The 24,208-nt window shown below is 41.3% G+C and overlaps 1 protein-coding gene across 11 annotated transcripts in view; it reads right to left on the bottom strand.

Annotated features, from left to right (window-relative positions):
- The window catches only part of cnot1 (CCR4-NOT transcription complex, subunit 1), a 41,561-nt gene extending 17,653 nt beyond the window's left edge, over window positions 1-23,908 (bottom strand). For 2 of the 11 annotated variants that reach the window (XM_076734052.1, XM_076734057.1), the window contains exons 1-29: window positions 23,769-23,908; window positions 21,869-22,163; window positions 21,624-21,731; window positions 20,081-20,179; window positions 19,638-19,706; window positions 19,475-19,529; window positions 17,201-17,404; window positions 16,877-17,045; window positions 13,720-13,846; window positions 11,651-11,761; window positions 10,950-11,120; window positions 10,587-10,714; window positions 9,996-10,236; window positions 9,687-9,806; window positions 9,267-9,389; window positions 9,006-9,157; window positions 8,605-8,755; window positions 8,262-8,475; window positions 7,706-7,846; window positions 7,039-7,163; window positions 6,577-6,863; window positions 6,416-6,494; window positions 6,033-6,278; window positions 5,747-5,887; window positions 5,486-5,665; window positions 5,249-5,365; window positions 5,053-5,163; window positions 4,840-4,917; window positions 4,283-4,460 (exon numbers count right to left, since the gene is read on the bottom strand). In XM_076734052.1, coding sequence (XP_076590167.1) covers window positions 4,283-4,460; window positions 4,840-4,917; window positions 5,053-5,163; window positions 5,249-5,365; window positions 5,486-5,665; window positions 5,747-5,887; window positions 6,033-6,278; window positions 6,416-6,494; window positions 6,577-6,863; window positions 7,039-7,163; window positions 7,706-7,846; window positions 8,262-8,475; window positions 8,605-8,755; window positions 9,006-9,157; window positions 9,267-9,389; window positions 9,687-9,806; window positions 9,996-10,236; window positions 10,587-10,714; window positions 10,950-11,120; window positions 11,651-11,761; window positions 13,720-13,846; window positions 16,877-17,045; window positions 17,201-17,404; window positions 19,475-19,529; window positions 19,638-19,706; window positions 20,081-20,179; window positions 21,624-21,731; window positions 21,869-21,970 — 4,027 coding nt within the window. In that variant the 5' untranslated portion in view covers window positions 21,971-22,163; window positions 23,769-23,908. Of the gene's footprint in view, window positions 1-4,282; window positions 4,461-4,839; window positions 4,918-5,052; window positions 5,164-5,248; window positions 5,366-5,485; window positions 5,666-5,746; window positions 5,888-6,032; window positions 6,289-6,415; window positions 6,495-6,576; window positions 6,864-7,038; window positions 7,164-7,705; window positions 7,847-8,261; window positions 8,476-8,604; window positions 8,756-9,005; window positions 9,158-9,266; window positions 9,390-9,686; window positions 9,807-9,995; window positions 10,237-10,586; window positions 10,715-10,949; window positions 11,121-11,650; window positions 11,762-13,719; window positions 13,847-16,876; window positions 17,046-17,200; window positions 17,405-19,474; window positions 19,530-19,637; window positions 19,707-20,080; window positions 20,180-21,623; window positions 21,732-21,868; window positions 22,164-23,768 lie in introns of all 11 variants that reach the window. The other 9 variants (XM_076734049.1, XM_076734055.1, XM_076734058.1 and 6 more) reach the window with 7 other exon arrangements.
- Between the last annotated feature and the right edge of the window lie 300 nt (window positions 23,909-24,208).

Below are 24,208 nucleotides of genomic sequence, written 5' to 3'. Positions count from 1 at the left end.
TAGGTTGTTCCAAACATCTTGGAGAACTAACCACGGATCTTCTGTGGATATAGGCTTCCTCAAATCCTTCTATCTTTCATGTAATCCCAGACAGACTCGATGACGTTGAGATCAGGTCTCTGTGTTGGCCATACCATCGCTTCTAGGACTTCTTGTTGTTCTTTACGCTGAAGATAGTTTGGGGTCATTGTCCAGCTGCAGAATAAATTTGGGGCCAATCATATGCCTCCCTGACGGTACTGCATGATCGATAAGTATCTGCTTGTATTTCTCAGCACTGAGGACACCCTTAATCCTGACCAAATCTCCAACTCCATTTGCAGAGACGCAGCCCCAAACTTGCAAGGAACCTTCACCATGCTTCACTGCTGCTTGCAGACACTCATTGTACCGCTCTGCAGCCTTTCGGCAAACTGCCTTCTGCTACAGCTAAATATTTCAAATTTTGACTGATCAGGCCAGAGCACCTGCAGCCATTTTTCTGTCCCCAGTTCCTATGTTTTCATGCACAGTTGAGACACTTGGCCTCGTTTCCATGTCAGACGTATGGCTTTTTGGCTGCAACTCTTCCATGAAGACCACTTCGGGCCAGACTTCTCCGGAGCGTAGATAGGTGTACCTGGGTCTCACTGGTTTCTGCCAGTTCTGAGCTGATGGCACTGCCGGACATCTTCCAAGGCAAATAAGCTTGATGTGCCTTTCATCTGCTGCACTAAGCTTCCTTGGCCAAGCTCTGCATCTACGATCCTCAACATTGCCCGTTTCTTTGTACTTTTTCAAAACAGCTTGAACAGGACAACATCTTGAAACCCCTTTCTGCTTTGAAATCTTTGTCTGGGAGAGACCTTGCTGATGCAGTATAACTTTGTGTCTTGTTGCTGTGCTCAGTCTTGCCATGGTGTATGACACGAAACTATCTTCCACAACCTCACCTTGGTAGCAGAGTTTGGCTGTTTCTTACTCAGTTTTAAGATAAGATATACCTTTTAGTCCCCCAGTGGAGAATTTTCAGGTATTACAGCAGCAAAGTGCATAGCATAAGCCTCCTACACAGCTGTTTCTGTTTCAGTTAATGACTGTGTCTCAACCTACATGTGAAATTGGTGATCATTAGCACCTGTCTGGTATAATTGGTTGATCATACACCTGACTATAATCCTACAAAATCCCTGACTTTGTGAAAGTGTACCTATTAGAATTGATGCTGGTTTGAAGGCTAAGGGTAGCAACACCAAATACTGATTTTCGATTTTTCTTTTTTCCACTCACTTTGCATTTTGTAAATTGCTAAAAAATTAACTATTTATATTTTTGAACGCATTCTTAGTTTACAGCACTTTTTTCACCCTGCCTAAAACTTTTATATATATATATATATATATATATATATATATATATACACACACACACACACACACACCGATGAAGCAAAACATTATGACCGCCTAATATTGTGTTGGTCCCCCTTTTGCTGCCAAAACAGCCCTGATCCGTCGAGGCATTGACTCCCCTGAAGGTGTGCTGTGGTATCTGGCACCAGGATAGCAGCAGCAGTGTTTCCCACCAATTAAGGAGACTGTGGCGGCCCTCCACAGTCTCATTTGGGCCCGCCACAGTCTCGTCCCCACCCCCCCCACCCCCCCGCTTTCCACCCTCCTCCCCACCTAAAAAATAATAATAATAACCAGATCCGTCAGTCAGCCGATTACACAGCTGTAGCCTACTCTACTCTATAGCCCACGAGCGAGAGTGCGAGCGTGAACACACACGCACGCGCCAAGAGGTCGCGTTCATAGACGGTCCTACTGTCTGCTGCATTTGGCGCGATCCGGCGACACCGCATCCATACAGTCTATGATCCATACATGACAGCAGGCCGGGACGGCATTTCAAGATTGTGTGAGGTAAGTGTAACTTCTCTTTTGGGCAGGTATCAAGTTCGATAACGGAGCAGTGTCGGCCATGTTGCTGATCTCATTGCACCAGTCAACTTCTAACATACCAAACAGAGTCTAACTTTCCGCTATCCCTGGTGCTGATTTCCCGGTAGCTAGCTACTTGTCCGCTATTTCTCCCTCTCCCGCTCGTGCTATTTCTCTCTCTCATCCCTCTGTCGTTTGTGCTCTCTCTCTACCCGTTTATAAAAATTAACATGAAATTAATTATTTAATATCTCTCGTCGGCGAGAAAGAAAAAGAAAAGAAAAAGAAAAGAGGGATCCGACAGCACTGAGTCAGTGACTCTGCCACAGCCTTATCGGTGAAGAGGGGTGAGGTTATGGCTTAAAAGCTGTAGCGGAGCCAGCGGGGGGGCAGAGGGTGCGGCTGCCCCGGGCCCACGGTTATGAGGGGGCCCATCGCAAGGCTGATGCCGAAAAAACAAAAAGGGAAAGTCGGTCTCTTACTGCTGTATTTGTAAAGATATAAGTGTAAAAAAAAAAAAAAAAAAAAAAAACGGGGAGAAAACAGTCTGAATCAGAGCGTTTCTGAAGATTAACAATTGATTGAATGAGTGAGTGAATGAATTAATGACTTTGTGTCATGGTTTTTTTTTTCAAGATTAAATTTGAAATATTCCTGATATGCCTTTGTATGTTCTTAAGGATGATACCAACCTGTTATGTTCATATACAGCAATTTATATTACATTCAGTGGTCTCAAAATGCCCTAAAGAGATACATCAGGCTTGAAAACGTACACACACACCCAACCCCGAGGGTCAGAGACCCTCCCACCACAGTCTCCTAAAATCCTGTGGGAAACACTGGCAGCAGATCCATTTCCATGAAAGGGTGTACATGACCTGCAACAATGCTTAGGTAGGTGGTACGTGTAAGTAACATCCACATCGATGGCAGGACCCAAGGTTTCCCAGCAGAACATTGCCCAAAGCATCACACTCCGTCGGCTTGCCTTCTTCCCATAGTGCATCCTGGTGCCATGTGTTCCCCAGGTAAGTGACACACACGCACCCGGCCATTCATGTGATGTAAAAGAAAATGTGATTCATCAGACCAGGCCACCTTCTTTCATTGCTCTGTGGTCCAGTTCTAATGCTCACATGCCTATTGTTGGTGTTTTGGCAGTGGACAGGGGTCAGCATGGGCACCCTGACTGGTCTGCGACTATGCAGCCCCATAAATGTCAAAGCAATGCGCTGTGTATTCTGACACCTTAACTTTTTTGGCAACAGTAGCTCTTCTGCTGGATCAGCCCACACGGGCCAGCCTTCGCTCCCCACGTGCATCAATGAACCTTGGCCACCCATGACCCTGTTGCCGGTTCACCACGGTTCCTTCCTTGGACCATTTTGATAGATACTGACCACTGCAGACCGGGAACACCCCACAAGAGCTGCAGTTTTGGAGATGCTCTGACCCAGTCGTCTAGCCATTACAATTTGGCCCTCGTCAAACTCGCTCAAATCCTTATGCTTGCCCATCTTCCTGCTTCTAAACACATCAACTCAGAGGACAAAATGTTCACTTGCTGACGAATATATCCCACCCACTAACAGGTGCCATGATGAAGAGATAATCAGTGTTATTCACTTCAGTCAGTGGTCATAATGTTATGCTTGATCGGCGTATAACGTAATCTTCATACGGAAGAAAAGGAGGCCTGTCTGTTCAACTCAGAAGGTTATTAGCTTCTCTGGTTGCTCGGCTTCATATGGTGGATCATGATTGGTTAAGTGTCATTTGAAGGCTGACACTCCAGAGAGCAACTGGAGACAAGATAATATCAGTCTGTATGTTTGAAATCAAAGATGAGCACAATGCCTGTTAATTTGAAAAAAGAAATCATCTTTCTGGGGATTCTTATCATGTTTTGGATTAAATATTTTTACTGCAGTGGATCTTCTCAATATTTGTTAATGTTACCAGACCATTTCTGTCGGAGTGTTATCGATCTGTGGATCACACAGAGACGTAATTACTAAGTTGACTCAATGTTGCGTCAATTTTAAAAACAGTTGTTTGTCTGATGTTTATTGTGCCTCCTGTTGTGACTGTATCTCGAAATGGTTTGGATCAATTGATTCACTCATCAATTGACAAGAATCATTGCTTTCTAATAGTGTATAATATAAATGTAAACCTTAACGTAGCTTTTGTGTCAATAGAAGAGATAACAGATAAATAATAAGTTGTCTGTAAGGGGTTAAAAGCTAAACTGGCAAACATATGCAACTTAAATTGAGGTTGTAGCTCAAATCTTTCTAAATTCAGATGCACAGTACTAAAGCAGCAAAAAGCTTAAGAAAATATAGAGCATCCACCTGTGGTAGAAACAGGCAACATCTCCTCTGGAGGCTTTGCCTCTTTCTTTGGCGCAGAAAGCTGTTCCTCCAGGCTCTTCAGCTTCTCCTTGTCCTTCAGCAAATTTCCTGGTTTGAGCTCATTGATGTCCAGAGACAGGTTCTTACACAGAACTTCAATCTCAAACTTTAGGTTCAGCTGCAGTAAAGTAAAGAAGAATAATATGAGCAATATTTTCCACAAATATTCAGTTTAAGTAGCTGAAAGTGGAATGCTGGTTTATGCCCATGATGGCAATGGGTTTATGAGAATAGTTAATAAACCCGACAGGGAATTTGGAAAGTGATAAATAATGATCAAATTGTGGACAATAATATGATCTGACAATGTTGGATATTGCTGTATTTATGTCAGGAAGTTCAGTTAAATACATTACTATTTTGTAGCATGATTAGCTCATATCTGTTACCAAACCGGAAAATGTTAAGCTGTAGCCTTTCTAAGTATGAGTTAGAAGGCCAGTATTTCCATGATCTGCCTGGGGCAAAGTGGCTACATAGGAAGAATAACACATTACCTTGAGGTCATGTTCCTGATGCAGCTCAGCAAGAACATTCATGATGGCCATGGTCCAGGGGTTCTGAGGTCTGAAGACCTACAACATCAGAGACACACACATCAAGTTAAACTCACTATGAAGAATCCAGAAGAAACTCAAACAACAGAATCAGGGAAGTGCAAATCACTGTCAATGACATGACAGTTCTTGGTCTACGCGTATGTCACTCACCATGCTTCGTAAACTGGACTCCAACACTTTGGCCACAAAGGGAACCACATACAGAAGCTCCTGTTGGCCTTTCACATAAGCTTCCAAAAGCAGAGATTTCACTTCCAGATCCTCAGAAAAGGAGAAAAATATATGCAAGCTGACAAGTGACCTGCCATGTAATTAAACAGCACCTAAAAATGTAACAAATTCTTACTGTATAAAGGATAGGCTTGTTTTTAGCCAGTGTAATCATGCCCAACCAGTGGCCCAGATTCTTTAGCAGTGAGCGATCAGAGAAATTGGCAGCTGCCTTGTCAGAAGTCAACAGAACCTAAAAGATTGAGACGTGGGAGAGAAGTGTCAGTATTTCAAAAACTATGCAGCAGTGCTGCAATTGTGTGCAAATGATTTTAAAGCGCTCAAGTTAGCATCTTATCCCCTACTGTTTTACCTTGATGTTCCTGTAAGTCTCATTAAGGACCATCTTGACAAACTCTGGGTTCTTCAGAGTATCCAGAAAGTTGGAATAGAGACTGTGGAAGTTGGGCTCAATGCTGACACGCTTCATCACCAGGTACTGAGACACCCAGGGCATAAACTCCTCCTTCACAGTCTCTTTCAACTCCTCAACCTGAAAAGGCAAATGTGGTTTTAAAGAAGCTTTACTGATTCATTAAGGCTCTTGACTTATGTTTGGTCTATTTCACTTTACCTTCTGTGTCATGTTGGACTGAGAAAGGTTGTTGAAAATAAAAGCAATCTTCTCCTGGACATTCTCTGGAGGCTCTACAATCCTTTCTGTTTGATCAGTGGCCACCAGCAGGGTGTCAATGTTGGTTGTGTTTATGGAGGGCTGCAGGTAGAAAAAGAACAAATACCTTTATAACAAGCAAGTTTGTAACAGTGCATTAATTTTACGTGCAGAAAAACATATACCCAGTGGAGGCACTGACAAGGCATATATTAAAGTGTTAAGACATCAACAAAGCCAAACTCACGGGAACATCCTTCTTGAAGCTGCTGGGTGTAGGTCTTGTGATGGTGGTGGTCTTGGCTGCTGTGGTTGTAGTCGTTGTGGTGGTGACTAGAGTGCTGGGCTGACCTGGCTGTGGAGCTTTGGGGGCACCAGGTTGCTGCGACTGTGCCTGGGCTTGGACATGTGCCAGTGCCAGACTACCAGGGGTGGTGATGGAGCCTTGCATCTTCACCGGAGGGTCCCGTGACTGTTGGCCATACTCAATATACTGCACACACAGGATATTGAAAGGTGCAGAGCGAAATTTAATTCATCTGTATGTAAGATGCATTTTCTGTAGTCAAAGCTGGGAGAAAGTAAGACTTTAAAATGGTGAGGAAAGATAAATTAAGGAAACCTGATTACCTCTTGCAAATGGTGGGGAAATTGCAAGAAGTGGGCAATTGAAGCCAGGTGTTGACAATATTGAGGGTAGTCCTTTAGTCTAAAAATATAAGAGAATTTAGCCTCACATAAGACGACTTGTCATATTAATACTCATTTTACATAAGAAAACATTCCAGTACCTGTTTTTAAACCTATCTAGGGCAGCAATTCCAAAGTAATACATTTTTGATCCGTAGGGTTTTCTTAAGGCTTCAAGAACATATCGGAGGGCCAAGCCCAGGGCCATGTAAGTCACAAGACCCTTTTCGATAATGCCACCAAAAAGGCAGGCAGTGATGTGCAGCTCCTTGTCTGGATACTGTGGGAAGAATCGGTACTCCTCAAACAAGTTCCGAAGCATGCAATTGAACACCTCTCGCTCCCTCTTGATGGTTGAATCCTTGAACCTCTGCAGCATTTCCAGTACCTGGTGGGGGTGTGGGTGAAGAGGCAATAATGTAGAGGAAGAGAAGTTAATTTGAAGAGCCACAACATTCCTGAGAATATGGACAATGTACAACAATTGCCTGAAAGATTGTGCGAGTTTGATTTTCATTAGTTTGTGCTTTTGCCAGACACAAATGAATAATGTCACTACATACTTCATCCACAGACATAGTTGGGTGAGGTGGGTGGTTGTAGATGCGCTGGAAATAGCTGTTTGCTTCATCATCTATCTCCTTACTAAAGTGCTGGTTTGCCTCGGGCCACACCTGAGAAAGGTCAGCTGGAACAAGTGTAGAAAAAGACATTTTTAACCATTACTGTCATTTACTTCAATGATGTAATCCAAAACTGGCGGAACATTAGCCAAGTAATTAACTCATTGGTGAAAATCATTGTGCAGTTAAGTGATAAACCAGGAATCAAAAAGCATTCTAACTTATGTCAGGTTAGAGCCCTTTTTGATGCTCAAAAAGTAGACAAATTACACTCAAGTGGGGCTGTCAGCATATGCAGACAAGGAATGGAAGACTGGTCTGTATTTCCTCCATGCTAAAAAAAAAATTTTTTTTTTTAGATGTTTGTATGACATGAAATGAAAAAGAAAGTTAAATCATACTCCTATGTGTTTCCAAGAGGTTTTAAACTGCATGAGTCTTAAAAGCTTTCCATGAAGACTAATGAAATTGTAAACTGTATTTGTGAGGCACTCTAAGGTGCATTACAAACAAGTGAATCAAGACAGCCATTGTCACTGCAGAGGAAATACAGTGCTGAGCAGCGCAGGGCGGGGCTCTCAGTCACACCACTACGACCACCACTTACAGGCCTTCATCTTACTCTGCTGAAAGGTAGGTGGGTTCAGGCCTGGTGTGCTCATCTTCCTGCTGGCAAAAGGGTCGGTGTTTACTGTTTGCATCCCCAGACTAGAGCCAATACCAGAGCCGATGCCTGAGCCCAAGGGACCTGTAAGTAACACAACATATTAATTATTTCTATGCACACATAACTAACCCTTCTGAACTACTACTACTGCTATCCTATGTCCTCTGAACTTGGTTCAGCTTAATATGCTTAATTATTCAGTAACCATACAGGGTGGTCTGCCAAATTTAAAATGTTTTCCAGTGGCTTTTTCTGAATTTCACAAGATGACAAACTAATAAAGTAAAGAATTTAACCCAAACTATGCCATAGTTTGTTGAGACATACTGCACATATAAAATTCTGATTTGGCAACAGTGTAACCACAACAAATTGTTCCACTCTCATTTCTCACTGAATTCACGAAGATCAAGTCAAATGGTTATGATGACTGATTTAGTGTGAACATAAGTCTTCCTTGTTGGTCTTATATTAAAAAAATAAAAAAGCATAGTACCAGAGTCCATACCAGGGAGCTGCGAGGACAGGCTGCCAATGCCCCCAAATGGTGTGCTGGGGTTAGGGTTGGAGAGTGGTGGAAAAGCCTTTGCTGGGGATTGGGGATTGCTGAAAGCTGAACTCAATGAGGTTGGGAAACCCTGCATGCTTTGAGTGTGGGAAGTGGCTGTGCTCCCCAGGTTCAAGGAGCCCATGCCAGACAGAGGATCCATCTAAAGAACAAGAAAAAGAATGAGGCAGGGTTAAGACTACAGATCGGTTTTCTTGACACAAATCTCTATCGTGAAAAGGCATTTTAAAGTTTGGCTGCAGATGCATGATGTTGTTTCACATGAAGATACCTGTACAGGAGAGATTGCATCCAGGCTGCTGGTGCTGGGGGCACGTCCCTTAGGCATCACCCCTGGTGGCGGCTGCCGGGCTTTATTCATTACATTGCTGCAGTTGGCAACCATGGTCAAGATTGTCTCTGACAGCTCCTGGGACACGCTTCTGAGAAAAAAAAACAGTTTAACAAATCTTAAATCTTAAAAAAAGATAACACTGTATGGAAGGGTGACAATGTCTATAGCTTTACTGGGATATACAACACATTCTTAAGATGATCAGTCTTATATGGTCAAAATACCATCACGTACAACTAAAGCTGGGTTTCACTCTGAGCAAGAATGACAGACAATTAATTTAAAAAACGGGTAAACTAATTATATAGTGATGGAGACTAAGCCAGATAGCCTCTCACCCAGCACAGGACTGCAGGCAGGCCAGCATGGTGGCTAACGTCTCTGGGGGTAGCTGGGCGCTTTTGGGCTGTTCCTTATCTGGAGCCAGACCCCCCATAATGGATGGACAACGCCTCTTCAGAAATGTCACACACGCCTGGATAAAAGGTTCCTGACCAACACAAAATTCTTGTAAAATACAGTATTCTTAAGGAAGAATTCTCAAAACACAATGACAAACATTTGAGAATGACTACATGTAAATTAATTGGAAGACTTACTCCATGCTCTCTGATTTTGTCAGTCAGCCATTTATCAAGTTTGAGGTATTCACGGCGAGAGGCAAGTGCAGCAAGGTCAATTACAAAGGCAAATGGAGTACCATTCAGCAACATTGAGAGAGACTGGAGGGAAAAAATGAAACAAAAAACATGCTGGCTAACTGACCTTCACAAAAATGTTAAATCTGTTCCAGATAAAGCTACAACCACCACAGGGCATATATGCCCCTTTATCCACCAATTTGTCTTATTTCAATGTAATGTTGACTAAAACCAGTAAACTGTTAAAAAAAAATCATGGAGGGATATTATTCAATGCAACAGTCTAGTGTGCCACAATACTTTTGCCTAGTTACTCTGCTTTCCCTTTAGGGTTTTAATTTTCAGAGAAGGCCACATATCAATATCATTCTGACAAACCTTTAAGTCCTGGGCCACATCAAGGATGCGAGACAGTTTGGCCTGGTCATACTGTTCCCCTCTCATGTACCACTCAGCCATTGAATGCATAATTAACTGACGAATGGAGGGAGACTGTCCCTGGAAAAAGAACCACCAGGTTTTATAAGTACATGTTTTAAAAGAATATAATCAAGACAAAAACACAATACTTAATGGGAAACTAAGCAAGACAACAAATAATCTTCAAAAAAAAAAAAACTAAACAAAAAACAAGCTCTTGACTTCAAATCAGCAAGCTTTAACAGCAAGACAGTTTCTAATACCAACCTGTCCATGCCAGGCGTAGTGTAGAATAATGGCAGAGTTAGGGTGATTGCCCAGAAAGATGGGCATTAGGGTAGAGATGAGCTCATGGCGCAGTGTGTGCCAGGAGGTGGAGATCTGCAGCAATGCCAGCACCAACATGTCTGGGCAGTGCTTGATTGGAAAACCAAACAGCTGCTTCACCTGCTCATACTGGCCGACCTCAGACAACCTAAGCAGGCTTTCCACCAGGTCCAGACTTTTCCTGTGAAGAGGTAAAGACAATCAGTCAAACACACTGTAGCACAATAGCATCAGGCCTGTAACCTCAAAAAATCTACACTGATCCAAAGGCAGTCAGTCCAACTATGCCTCTTCTATAATATGCCGAGAGAAACATATCCATACAATGCATGTTTGACAATAATGTTTTTTATTATCATGATATATTTGAAGAACACACTAGGTAATGCACTGCTTGACAGTTGAGTGGCATGAGGAATAGGAAACAATTGGTGGCACTGTTAAAACAAGGTCTGTATATTTCAAAACTATACCCAGTAAGGAGAAATAACTAACTGTTACACCCTTCAACATAATGGCCACACTCCGTACCAAGTGGCAATCTCCCTATTGTCGTCCTCTGGTGGGGCCTTAAGGATGTCAATGGCGACAGTATGGCAAGGGTAGTCAGCAAAGCAAAACACTTCTGGGCTCATCAGGGAGTGCTGAATGAAGGACAACTACGAACAGAAAGAGAGCAATTAGACATTTAAAGAGGGAAAACAAGGCTCAACCTTAAGCATTCACACCGCTCTGTGTCTAGACACAAAACAATTACTACTTGGCACTGTTCTTTTTTAATCTTTTAATTTCACTCGTTTTTGATACCAACAATTCCATTCAATCAACTTTCCTACTTTGATTAAACACTCATGAAATCACATCATCCTGATGGATCAAATATTGGTCAGTCACCTGTCCCTCAGCATGTTTCCATGGCCGATAGATGAGATCAACAGGGAAGACCTCCATGCCTAGGCCCCTCTGAATGCCATACACCACTATATGCAGGCCTTTACTGTCCCGGATTATAAAACCTGGGTGGTCCAGCTCGTATGTAACCTCTTTGAAGTTCAGGTTGGGATTCTAGGGCAAAGACAAAAAAGACAAGTGAAAGCTCATTAGTTTTCAAAAATAACCTGGTCCAAAAAAGAGAAAAGATCTCTGCAACCCAACCTTCAGTGTCAGGTTTATCACGGGCTAATTTATGCATTACCTTGCGCACTGATGGAGAATTTGGCAAAATGTAATCCCAAAGTGACAATATAAAATGCTGGGTACATAAGTGTCAATCAGACTTAAGACCACTGGATAATGTAACATGTTCATGTAGAAGAAATGCCATCAAATTTTGAGTGCTAACGTGGAGTTGACATTTTCTGCACAATACATTCATTCTTGCCAATCAAACTGTTATGCATATATATATCTATATCTCTATAAAAAGATATATAGAAACATATATACACACACACACACACACACACACACACACATATATATATATGTGTGTCCGTGTTGTCAGTGGTACTGCGTGGAAATTAATATACATTAAACACATTTTGTCCCCAAAAAGTTACGCCTCACTATTTAAGATGAACTGATGGTTCACTTACCACTTCTTTAACAACATCGATGAGTACCTCAACATTCCACGTGTGTGCCTGTGAGCCATCATTCTTATCTTTACCATCACTCCAGATACCACTTCCTGGAGCAGAGATGGACTGTAAGAGCAAAAGAAAAAGAAGAGACAATTTAAGCTCTGACTTACTGAAATGTTTAGAACTCTGTACACTCAAAACAACTGGAACCAACATTTTGAATATCAAAGTTATTGCATTAAATGGTGGCACGGTGGGACACTGGCAACACTGACACCTCACAGGTAGAAGTTCCCGGGTTCGACTCCCACCTGGGGCACTGTGGGTGCTGAGGGTGTGTCCTCCACCATGTCTTCGGTGCCTGCTGCCCCTTAAAGTGGCCTTTCTGTGTGGAGTTTGCATGTTCTCCTCATGTTCACCAGGGGGTATCCTCCATAAAAAACAAAACCCTCCTCTAAAGATCACTACCTGACCAATGGTGACGAAGAAGAAACTGGGTGCCAGCCGGCTGCCCACCGCTCCTGGTCTGCCACGGAGGAAGGACCAGGATGGGTCAAAAACTGAGGAAGAATTTCACCAAAGCATGGCGTGTGTGTGCATGTGCATGTAGTGTGTGACTAATAAAGTCTTTCTTAAATGATTGCGATATGACACAAGGAGCAACTCCTTTCGTATTACAAAGTTTTTAGCTTTATGGAGCATTTTAGTCTAATTTAGGTCATGATGATGATGGAGACACTGGGAATCATGAGTTTATGCATTTGCTGAATCACATGGAGTTTTAAATGAGGAAATCTGCAACTTTACTTTAAGGGCACAATGGCCAGTTCAAGACAGGGCATGCCAAACTGGCAGTGCTGTAGAAGGGGAATTATGGTCACACCCACAGTATCCACAGCACTGGCCATTTGGCTGATGTGTAATTCCTACCCTTCAATGTTATGATTTTACAGCCAGAACATTCACTGTATGTGCAAGTCTGAGCTGCTCTTCGCAATCGTCATATGAAGGTATTACCAGCTAAAAGCTCTGATTAATCCACTGTAGACGAAAGACAAAGTTAACCTAGCAGATCCAGGTAACATAAAAATCAGTGAAAGTCTGTTCAAACTGATCCTATTCCTTTCATTATCTGTGGATATTTTTCCATGAAACTAAGTAAAACCCAGACAACGCAAACCTAGATTCACCACTTTTACACCACGTTGTTTGCAGTAAGTGTGTCAACATAAATGGACTAAAACTAAAAAGAAATAGCAGGGCTCGAGACTGCGACCAAAATGGTTGCATATGCAACCTTTTTTTCAGAGTTTGCGAGTAAGAATTTCATCTGGTCGCGTTCGTGCGAGCGCATCAGTTTTATGGCTCTGTGTTAGACATTGTGGTTGAAAGTCGTCCTTTTTTTCACTGGTTTAGTCAGCCGCCTCCACCTGCACTCTCTCCTGTTGAGACAGCGCCGTCGCGTGCACATAAGCCGTCGCGTACACGCGCAGCGCACAGAACTTCAAGACACCAAGACTAGCGTTTCGCTATTCTCAAAAATGAAGGGGTCTATTGCTGATTTTTTCAAAAAAAAAAAAATTTGTTACGGGGTCGTCACAATTTAAGCTGGAAACTGTGAAGTTACACAACGCCAGCATAAAACACAAAACCTGTCGGGACCAATGCATCACCCGAAACACTGAGCCCCTCCCGACTTTTTTTCAGCGGATGGATGAGAGTAATCGCTCAACAGAAGAGAACGAAATGGTCATTAAGTTTAACACTGCCTTTAACATAGTGAAAGAGGAACTCGAGTTCACACAATTCAAATCCCAGATCGCACTGATGAAAAAAAAACGGGCTGAATGTGAACCCAACCTATGCCAATGACAAGGCATGTGCCCAGTTCATAGGAAAATCATGTGCTGGTGCGACCAACTGAGAAAGTTGGTCGCACCAGTGCTACCAGTGGAAAAGTTAGTGTAGAGCCCTGAATAGTATGCGATTTTTGATTTGGTCCAGTAAACTAAGCTAAAGCAGCTAAAGTGACATTGGACTTTTGACTTGCAATGTCCGTTGCATCAAAAAAGCAAACTCACCTGTAGTGGGATGCCATCAGTTAGGCCAGAGTGGGTACGAGCCATCATGCCCAGGACCCGGGCTACCTGGCTGGCTGTCACCTCTCTCACTCCATACTGGAGGATTATGTTTCTGCACTCATCTAGACTGGAGAGGCAGATAGCTAGTCAGTGTTGACTATGATTCATCACGTTTAAAAATTCATATATCATATATCAATAACCATCACAACGAAATTGTATTAGTGACAACATAGTCATAGTGTTCTTAGCTCTAATATTTTCCCCATTTTAACACATCTGTTGCTGCAAAATTGTGTAGTATGACAAAAGGTGTCTGTGAGATTTGTATTCAGTGTCAGTCAACTACTAGGCATTAGCACTTTGGTATCCAGTTATATGCAGTCTGCATATACCTTAAGTGGTCTTTGACATGATTACACTGATTTCACTGGATATACGTTAAAAAGGGTTCTGTAAACACAAGATGATTTTAAAGAGGACATGAAACACCCCGATTTTTATTCATTTCACACAAAATTAAGTGTGTGGGAATACGTCCGTGATTTTTTTAAAGATGGAAAGTGCTTCTACATAAAATTAGAAGCGTTTTTCTTTCGTGCTGATCAACTCCTTCAGCAATAGTGTGCCGCCATGTTGTTTTTGCGTCATTAGCTACATCACGAGGTTGGTTGGTTGGATCAGGTTGTATACATGCTAGCTTGGTAGTACGAAGAAACAATGGAAGCGGAAATTGAGCGGAATTTTGAAGCGATGCCATCACACCCGATGGCATACGCCTTCGGGCCAATGAGTAGACAAACACAGCCACGGGTTGTTTTGGAGGAAGAGCAGCTGATGGCTTCTGCTGGTGCTGAGACAGTGGACAACACAGTGTGGTGCAGGTGTGGACATTGCAGGGAATAGCCCACCCCGACATAGTGCATTTGTTGTTGGGAGGCGGACATGGGTTATCTTCTGGGGGATCTTCCCTGCATCACTTTATCCCGCACCTACCAGATGCTCTGCTGCGAGAGGGAAGTGGCCATGCTTTTATTGAAAGACGTCCGTGCCGAGACCGTGGTGCGCCCGTTAACAGCAGGTAATTTAACGGTAACGTTAGCGGCTGAGCTGGAAAGGCTCGACTGATTGAAAGACCATCATGTCCAGAATACAGTCTGCTCTAGCCAGCATTATAGTTCACTGACTAATGTCCTTATCAAAATTGCAGGTCATGCTACGTTACTTGTGTGCCATGATTATCTTATTTCTTATCTTATTTGTGAATTTATGTTATCTGTGAGTTTATTTTATCTAGATGTGTTTCATCTAATTTTATTTTCTCTTATTATCTTTTCTTTTTCACACGGGGGTTGCAACGAAAATTTCATTGACATGGCCATGCTCAATGACAATAAAAGCAATCTTGAATCTTGAATGATTGTAAACCTGCTAGCGTGTCATTAGCCAACCAGCTCACTGGCTAATTAGCTGACCCGTGTAGCTGTAATGCCGCAGCGAACTCATGCAGTGTAACGCCACACACTAACTAGCTAGTGAACCAGCTGACTAATGTCGTACCAGTAAGTTTACCAGTGAGGTAACGTTAGGTTTATTGTGGTGTTACCATGCTAGCGCCACATTAGTAAACGGACTAACTTAAAAAAGAGCGTAAGCTAGTTAACCTTAGCTTACTTGTCTCATCCCTCTAGGATGCAGAGGACGCCCACCTGTGGTTTTTTCACATGATACTACAGGTACTTTGCGTACTTTGCAGCGTCCTGTCACCCCAACATTGAGGAGTGTGGAATCAACTACGTGGATGGCGGATTGAAAATGTGGATCCTGTGGCTGCAGATGATGTGATGGTTGAGACAATGAGGCATTGTACACTGATCGCAGACTGAGTGGGTCTCTAACGATAAATTAGAATCCATATAAGTTACTTATAGATTTAACATGGATTGAAAATAGTTTTTAACTGATTTTTTTGTGTATGGGAACAATAAAGTAATCTAGAATCATGAATGAGTGTTTTATTAATTATATGAATTGATTGTTTGATGTTTATTATTGTATAAAATGAAGTGAAATTATCATTGTAATTATTATGTAGTAATTATGCCGCAGTATTTTTTAAGCCTGCCATCACTGGAAAAATGTGCTGCTTGTATCAGTGGTCCATTAAAATTACACAGTGTTAGCAGGAATAAAAGGCAAATTATATTGTAGATAGTGAGCTTTTATTTTTTTTAGCTGTGCCGCATAAACGCGCCGGCTTTACGGCTGACGATGTAATGGTTATGACTAATAGATGGCGTCGTCCGCGCACAAACCGCACGCACACAGGACAGTGCATGCTATAGCCACTGCAGTCAGTTTCCATTTTAATGACCTAGACGTATGAGCACAGTTTGATTAGTTGTGCATAGTACTAGCGATCTCCACCAGCTAGCCTTTCTCTCCCTGCTCTGCCACAACGGCACGGTGTTGTGCTCTTGCCTTACGACGCACAGCCGCCTCATTACTGCCGTCGGACTGTGTCGGGCGGTCTGTGGACCTGACACTGTAAGACGAAAAATCAAACACAGATGGAGCAGTTTGTTTTATGAGTCACCTGTACACCTAATTCAAAAGCGTCCTCTTCCATGTAGTCCTCATTTACAAAGTGCTTGCTGCAAACCCGACCTGCAGGACTGAGACAGAGACTCTGGCGTTTTAGAGCAGCTAACCAGCGACGGAGAACCAATTGCCCCTTTAATGGCAAAACATGAAAATGTACAGTCTTGCTGTAGTTTTTCATTCTGTGAATACATTGCTACAGCCTGAGGTGATACAAAAATGACATCACTTGCAGTTCTTCTTTCTTCGTGATTCCATTTTGTCACTGTTGTCATAAGCGGAGTATTGAAAGACCTGGATCCAACCAACCTTGTGACGTCATGCTCTATGCCAAGACAATATGGCGGTGCCCGTGTTTGAGAACATAAACTTTGGGAGTTAATTTCTCTTCTTACAGCTTACTAACAATGTTAGGCATTGGCTAATGTTTTGGTGTGGAAAACCTTGCATTAATTTTTGTAAACTTTGTTAAGTGTTTCCTGTCCCCTTTAAAAACATATTTGAATGTAGCAGTTAGTTGTGGATGTGGCTTAAAAGAATTTAAACATAAATTCACCTTGCACAGAAGCCATAGCCAACTTCTTGCATGAATTCTGCAAGAGAACTCTCCATCATGGTCTTAGCTAACTCCCCCGAGTCTGGCAGAATCCTGTCCATGAGAATGTCCCGTTTTTCAGGGTACAGCAGTGGTGCGAGCACCACAGGGCAGCGCTCCTGAGGGAAATCTGAAACACAACACACAATTAAATAAACAAATGTGGCACAAGATTGTACCCGTTCTATTCAGTCTAACAAAGCCTCATATTTTCAACTGCAGGTATTGGAATGCTTCTGGATTTGACACAGATGATGGTAAAAAATTTGTGTTTATCCCCCATACCTCGACAAAGTGTCTTCAGAAAGGCGTCAATCTGTTCTTGCCCTACCCCACTGGCCCCCTTCTGGCCAAACAGTAGATGGGAGAGCAGTAGGTGCAAGACCTCTATGGCAATGTCTTGGAAGCCACCTTCCTGGTTTCCTCCAAGGTCTGCGTCAACGTATGACCGCAGGAGGTCTGGAAGTTTTTGCTTGATGAACTGCGCAGCTAAGAAACAGTCAAAACCACCTAATTAAGAAACCACGGACTTGCTTATATATACTTCCCTTTGTATTGACAAACCAACCCTAAAAACACAATATCGTCTTTTTAAAGTGGTGTGGTCATCAACAATTATTTCAAGTCACACAAATATTTTAAATTCAAATTTATAGTCGAATTGTTACAAAATCCATACATTCGATGGTGGAAATTAATAATGGAATGTGGGGGGAATAAAAACAGCACCACTGCAGTGGCTGTACTCACAGCAGGAGTCACAAAACCAGTTCGTACTCTCCAGTAATTACTCTTTTGTTTTGTTTTTTTGAATCAGGAAAATCTGTTGAAGTCCTATATATTTAAGTCTCTCCTGTCATAATTCCCTATGAAAATAATTCCTGAGCTAGATGTGAAAATATTAAACATTCCGGGTCAATGCACTTTTCCCCCCCGCTGCCCCTATGATGTCCGCCCTCTCGCTCCTCTTCTGAATCGCTGAATCAAGAGTTTATTTCAAACAGAGTTAGTGATGATTGTTGGAACACTGGGAGGACTAACCAAGAAGGTTTTGGTCAGTTTTATTCTGTTTTTGTCGTGTTTGAATGAGCTTTACAACAATAAAATCACTTTTTCTTTCAAAGGTGTCTTGTGGCTTTGGTGAGAGCAATAGAACAGCCGTTTCTGGTTTAACAAAATGGATCTTACTGTTTAAAAAGAAAGTATCTTTCTAAGTATCCTTTCCATAATGTCGTCCAACACTTCTTCACAACAGTCTGAGCTGTCAGTTAAAAAACACAAACACTTTTAGTAGACGTAAATTGGCAGTGCACAAAACATCCGGAAGAATTAAATTGCAGCATGTTTTGTGGCTGCCGGCTGCTGCGCTCTCATTAAAATACTGAAAAAACCTAAGAAGTTCTTGTCTCCATTAGTCACTTGGACACAAAAAGATGGGAAAATAGGGTCCATAATCAGATAATAATTGACCCAAATTACTCCCATTTGTCCAGGACATAGAAGTCTTCCAGGATGCGTGCGCCTCACTTTCATTAACTTAAAATTAAATTTAGGTCAAGCTGAAAAAAGCACATAATTCAACACGGTAGAGGACATTATTTATTTTATAATGTGTAGGCATGTAGATCTCTTAAAAAACATTTATATTGAAATAAAATACAAGTAGCATGGCTTTCATTGTATTGGTTTCCACAATGTGCAAAAACAAGATATTCAAATTGCTCAAACCTATGTGTTTTTTTGTTTTTTTAGGGAATATTTGAATGTCATTTTTGGCCAAATTTGAGAGCCCTAAAGGAGAATGCCAACTACTATTTTTGAAATGCAATTAATGAACAAAACGTAGCTTACCAATAAATAATTTAATAATTTTTTCATCTTCACTTTTGCCACAAACACACTACTGGCCTGTACAGACTGTATGTTTGTGCAGATCGTGAATTTCAAATCTTGCTTCAATCTAGGACAGATAATCAGTTATTACATACTTTATTATAAACAGTGTTTAAACTGTTCATAATGCTTACCAATCACACTGACAAGTTTTGTTCGGGTTTCTCCTTTTAATAAGCGCAGATTGTGGAATTAGTAATGCATATGTTATTTCTATGACCAAAAAAACAAAACCCTATTAGAGATATAAGAAAGAAGATATTTGGTGGTATGTATAAAACTCAAAACTTAGACATTTTTCAGCACATCCATGCTGTACGACTGCTTCATTTCTTAAAATCTTTTGTTCCTTGTGCCATGGTGATGGCAGTTGTAAATAGTCTGCAAATGCAACATCCAACATGGATTTAAAATATCACTCACCAGTATTCCATGGGTGATGGCTTGTCTTTGGTCATTGTAAGTTCATTTGTTCATTATAGAAATTCATGAATTTGTTGGTCCGTGAACAGTTGCTGATTTCTCTCCCCCACCCCGCAGTCGAATGTACAGATGTTTATACAACTCGAATATAAAGTCAAATCTAGAGTATTTGTCGACAGTCCTAGTTTCAGATCTTGTTTGCGACAGGTTTGAATATGTCAGGCTCTAATTAGAATTACTTACCAAAACCACGAAGGTCTGCGTTGCAGGAGTTGAGCAAAGCAAGACCAAATATCACCTGGGAAATAAATGAATAAATTAAAATGTCAAATGTCTGACTCTTGTGTGACAGTCTGTATTTTGTATTACATGGTTCACAATTAATTCCATTGCACAGGTGGCTTACCTCTTGGACCTTGCTGAGCTTAAGAACTTTACTCAGCTGAGTGAATACGTGGGCTGATGGCTTCAAACTCTGAAAGACAGTTTCACTTTCAAAGCAACTTCATAAAGATTGTACATACACAGTAATTTTTCTATTCATACCAATCTGCAACACGTCTCTACACGCGTGGGTGTCTGAGTTGATGTCTAAGTTAGTTACATCCTGATATGTCAACTAAGAGTCAGTGCCTTTTTGTAAAGAGGGAGAAATGATAAATGTAGGTTTTTGATTTGGCTAAATGTAACCTCTGATAATTGAAATTTAAGACTCTGTATGCACTTGCAAACTATATTTTCTATCTTGCTTTAGTAGTATGTCCTCAGTCCACTCAGACGTTTTCTATCAATAAGGGTGATATACATTCAGGCCACCACAGCAATATTATCAAAAATCTGGCATCTTACCTTCTGGTAGTGCAGGGGATTGTCAATGGCGTAACAAAGAGTAGAGATAAAGTTTGGCTTTGAGATCAGCGACACACACTCCTGGATCAGAAATTGTGTCTTGGAGAAGAAAGTAGGGAGAACAGAGGCAGGTGATGAATAAGAAAGACATACATTCGGCACACGTCTACTCAATTATGAAAATGACACCAGAATTGCAGCAGTGTTTCCCCTAGGTTGACTGCTTTTAGCATAGTGGTGCATAATTCTCTAGTTTCTGAAATAAGACAAAAAGAAAAAAATATGCACATCTGTGGATTGTGTCTGATTGTCAGCATTTACTAAAAGATTTCAGCTGCTATTGCTATTTTCAATTAAATTTGGGGTTTCAATGTTTTGCAAATCCTCAAATATTCTGTATCTATGTTTTACAACTTTTTTGGAAATGGGGCTGTGATGAAAAACAGGGAATTTGGGAACAAATAAAACAGAAATTGGAAAAAATATAAATGGGTTTCATAGGGCCCTACACAAACACCAACAGCTGCCATTCTTTAAATATTTCACAGAGTTTTCACTGTGCACTGAAATCCAAGGAAATTGCTTGATTGCCAAGTTGTGACTTGTGCATGTTCAATATATCAGACCTTGTCTGACACCTGTATTTTAATAACATGGTGAATGTTTTTCTTTTTTACTGCATTACTGTTGCTGGATTAATGAGGAATATAGAATTTGGTCAAGCTGGCAAAAGAATATCATTAAACCTATCTGTACTGAGTGTAAGGGGTCTTTTGACTTTTAGTGCATATTTTGCTTGCCCCTTCACTTGTGGAAAAGACATGTGAAACAGTCACAGTGGATGTGTAAAAGTGCATATTACACTGAACACTAAGTGTTAGTCATAAAAGTAAAGTTTGTCAACTGTTATATTCTAGGACTGTAACTCAATCAAAAACAATAACATTCTTTCGTGAAGTTTCAATATTTTGTAAAACAAATTTTAAAAAATAATTCTAAGCAGCCATCTAGTTTAAAACAGGCCTTAGGCTTTCTTTCTAACAGCCCTTATTGATTTTTTTTCATTATCCACACCTATGGGATGTTATCTCATTAAATAAGCTCTTGAATTTAAGCAATAGTTGAGATTCTTGAAAACACATAGCTGCTTTTTTTTTTTTTATACCACCCATAACAGGCATCCAGCACCTCTCATCATCTAAAAGGATTGACTATATGCTATGTATGTAAAGGACATCCTGTCTCCATTAGCCCATTTACTGCTACAAGCTGCTATTCTCACTGGATCTCCATAGTTCACGTTGGGTAAAGCTGTCCACTGTCAACATAAGGTAAAAAAAAAAAGTTGGAACACTGCAAGAATCAGTGTCTCATACTGTTTTACTTCTAAACAGTAACTTATTTTCCAGAAATCAGTGCTTATTCTTAAATGCTTGAACATTATATTACTGCATTTTCTGCCGCCTAGCTGGGTGCATATCCTAGGAAATTGCACACCCTTAAATAAATCCAGGATTTCAAGGTGTTTCTTATCAAAAATTACCTGATGAAAGTCCTTGCCACTGCTTTTACCATCGCCACTGAAATCCACATGGGAGAAGAGACAGCGTAGTAGATGCCTGTCTGCCTCAGGACCGTGACGATTAACAATCTGAGAGAGCACAAGAAGATCAAACATCAGTACATTTCGTGGACACAAGCAGGCATCTTAAGACACTTCACATAATTTCAACACCTCTGATGACAGATTTCCTTTTTTAAGTGCTTGATGCATTTGCTACCACTTACATGCTGTATTTCTTGCTGGCTGGCTCTGTAATTTTTCTTTGTTAAATTGTCCACCAAATAGCTGATTTGAGACAAAGCCAGCGAGAGCGAGTCAAGATTCATTGCTGGTTGGGGCGGAAGCAGGCGGCCGAGCACGGCGCAAAATCACCATTATTCCCCTTTAGTCACTTCAGTGATAGGTTACTTCTGCTCCCCCCCCCCAAAAGGTGTGAAAATGTTGGCTTCCAAATGAGTTTTCCAATCAGTGGCTCCTGCTGCTTGGTACTGTCCTTCAGTTTAAAATCAGGTGCAGCATCTGTAATGAAGAATAAAGTAATTTTAAACATGCTGAAAATGTTTTGCAGTAGGAACAAGATAAACAAAAGAAGGAATTCCTTTATGAGATGCACTAAACTTGGAGTGCTGTAGTGGTACTGTCGCGAAGGATAATATTTACAATCCACTGACAACACAAAGTTTTGTGACAGGCTTTGAGGCCTGTGTGCTTAACACGCCCAAATGTGCAGCGAAATATGTTTTATGGTCCGATGTCGGAGAATTTGTTTGCTACTTAAGTCTCAAACTACGGCCAATGTGACTTTAAGCTACGTTATTTGTACGCTGTCTTGGCAGAGCTGTTGTTTTATTATATAAACTTGCCGAGCCAATAGCTTGTACTAGGCCTCGACTGTGCCCAACTATCGGGCACACAGATTCAAAGCTAGTTTAGTTGCACACAGAAGTAATCAACTTCTGCCTTTACAATAAAACACAATGACTCGCAACTTTAACAATCACCACAAGTAGCATTAAATGCAAGTAACGAGGAATTGCACGTGGTTAATGGGCAAAAATACTTAGATTCATCGACTCGAACAAAGAACAAGCTAATGCAGGTTAGCAAATCTTGACTAAAACTGCACGCAAGCTTAACTACAAGTCACTGCGCGAAATCAAAAAAATGGAGTTGTCTTAATAATATGTTACTAAGTTACGTCAGTTAATTGATTTAAAACATCTGGGGGACCTCACTCCTGTAGCAAGTGAGGCAACCTAACAACGTAAGTTAAAATCGCCATGACGCTGGTAAACACTTGCTAGGCAGAAGTTTCAGTAAACGTTGGCCAACATGTTAACTTATATTTAAAAAAAACGTAGCCACAATATTTATAATACACTATCGTTTACCAAGTCATGCTTTCGGCCTTTCTTACATATGCACTGTTCTCATCAGCATAACCCACCTGTGGTCTTTATCTACGTTACCATTAACCTCTGTGAAATATTACCAACTCCCTGTAGGCTTCGGGCCAATGCTATCACAATAGCATTTACGTGAGCTAACATTTGCAAAAAAGAGCCCGTTTCAAGCGCGTGTATGAACCGGCAAAACCCGTTTTTTTTTGTTTTTTTTTTTTTACTAATTTTAATTGACTTATTAACTACCTATCCGGTTAATAGGGCTTCGAAACCGTTAAACATACCTTGATCAGGAGCGCGAAGGCCGCAAGTATTGCGGATGGGTTTTGCGCGACCCTGCCCGCTAACGTTAGCATAACCTTGTTAACGTTAGCTCCTTCGTACGGGCTAGGACTAATCTATGGAATCGCTAACGGTGTGGCTAGTTGCAAACACTAACTATCTTGTAATGAGGCGTAACCCTTACACCTATCCGATGTCCATGTCGTGTCTAGCAACAATTTTACAATATAGTTACATATAACTACGTATGACTAACAAGAGACGTTGCTGAATTAAGGAATTATTAGTTTCTTGATGGCACCAATATGACAGCTGCTTTTCAGCTAATACACCTTCACCACGGTAGTGGCTAAAGTCCATTCTCTGTATTGATCTCTTTAATTGTGTGTTCTATATTAACCTATCGTCGGCTGTTTCCCAAATATAGTATCAATCTCACCGTGCTCCCAAGAAAGTAATTCAAATGTTCATGCCTTCTTGTTTCCTTCAACAAACTTATCGAAATGGAAGGATCGTTCTGCCTCCAGCTCTGTTTGATTTTCAAAATAAAATGGCGACTGTCACCGCCGTGGCGCGCTCACGAGACGGATGCATGAGTTTATCCGCGCGACACAAACGCAAAGTGGTCCCCAGTGGACAGCTGGTGTATGCTGGCTGCCATGCAGTTATCCAATTACCATCATTGTATTACATTTATGTGGAAAATGAACCATGTTTTTGTTGTTTCTTCTCCTGAACACAAGATGAACGAGTATTTTTGTGTCATGCTGACGGAAACCGGATCAACATAAAATGGAAACCACAAGAGCATCTGTGTTTTCTTAAATCAAGTCTTAACTGAGGGACTACGGGTCATTCCACCAATTTTACACTCGATTC

This window comes from Chaetodon auriga, chromosome 6 (assembly GCF_051107435.1).
Source record: "Chaetodon auriga isolate fChaAug3 chromosome 6, fChaAug3.hap1, whole genome shotgun sequence".
Taxonomy (NCBI): Eukaryota; Metazoa; Chordata; class Actinopteri; order Chaetodontiformes; family Chaetodontidae; genus Chaetodon; species Chaetodon auriga.
This window is presented reverse-complemented; position numbering and strand designations above follow the sequence as displayed.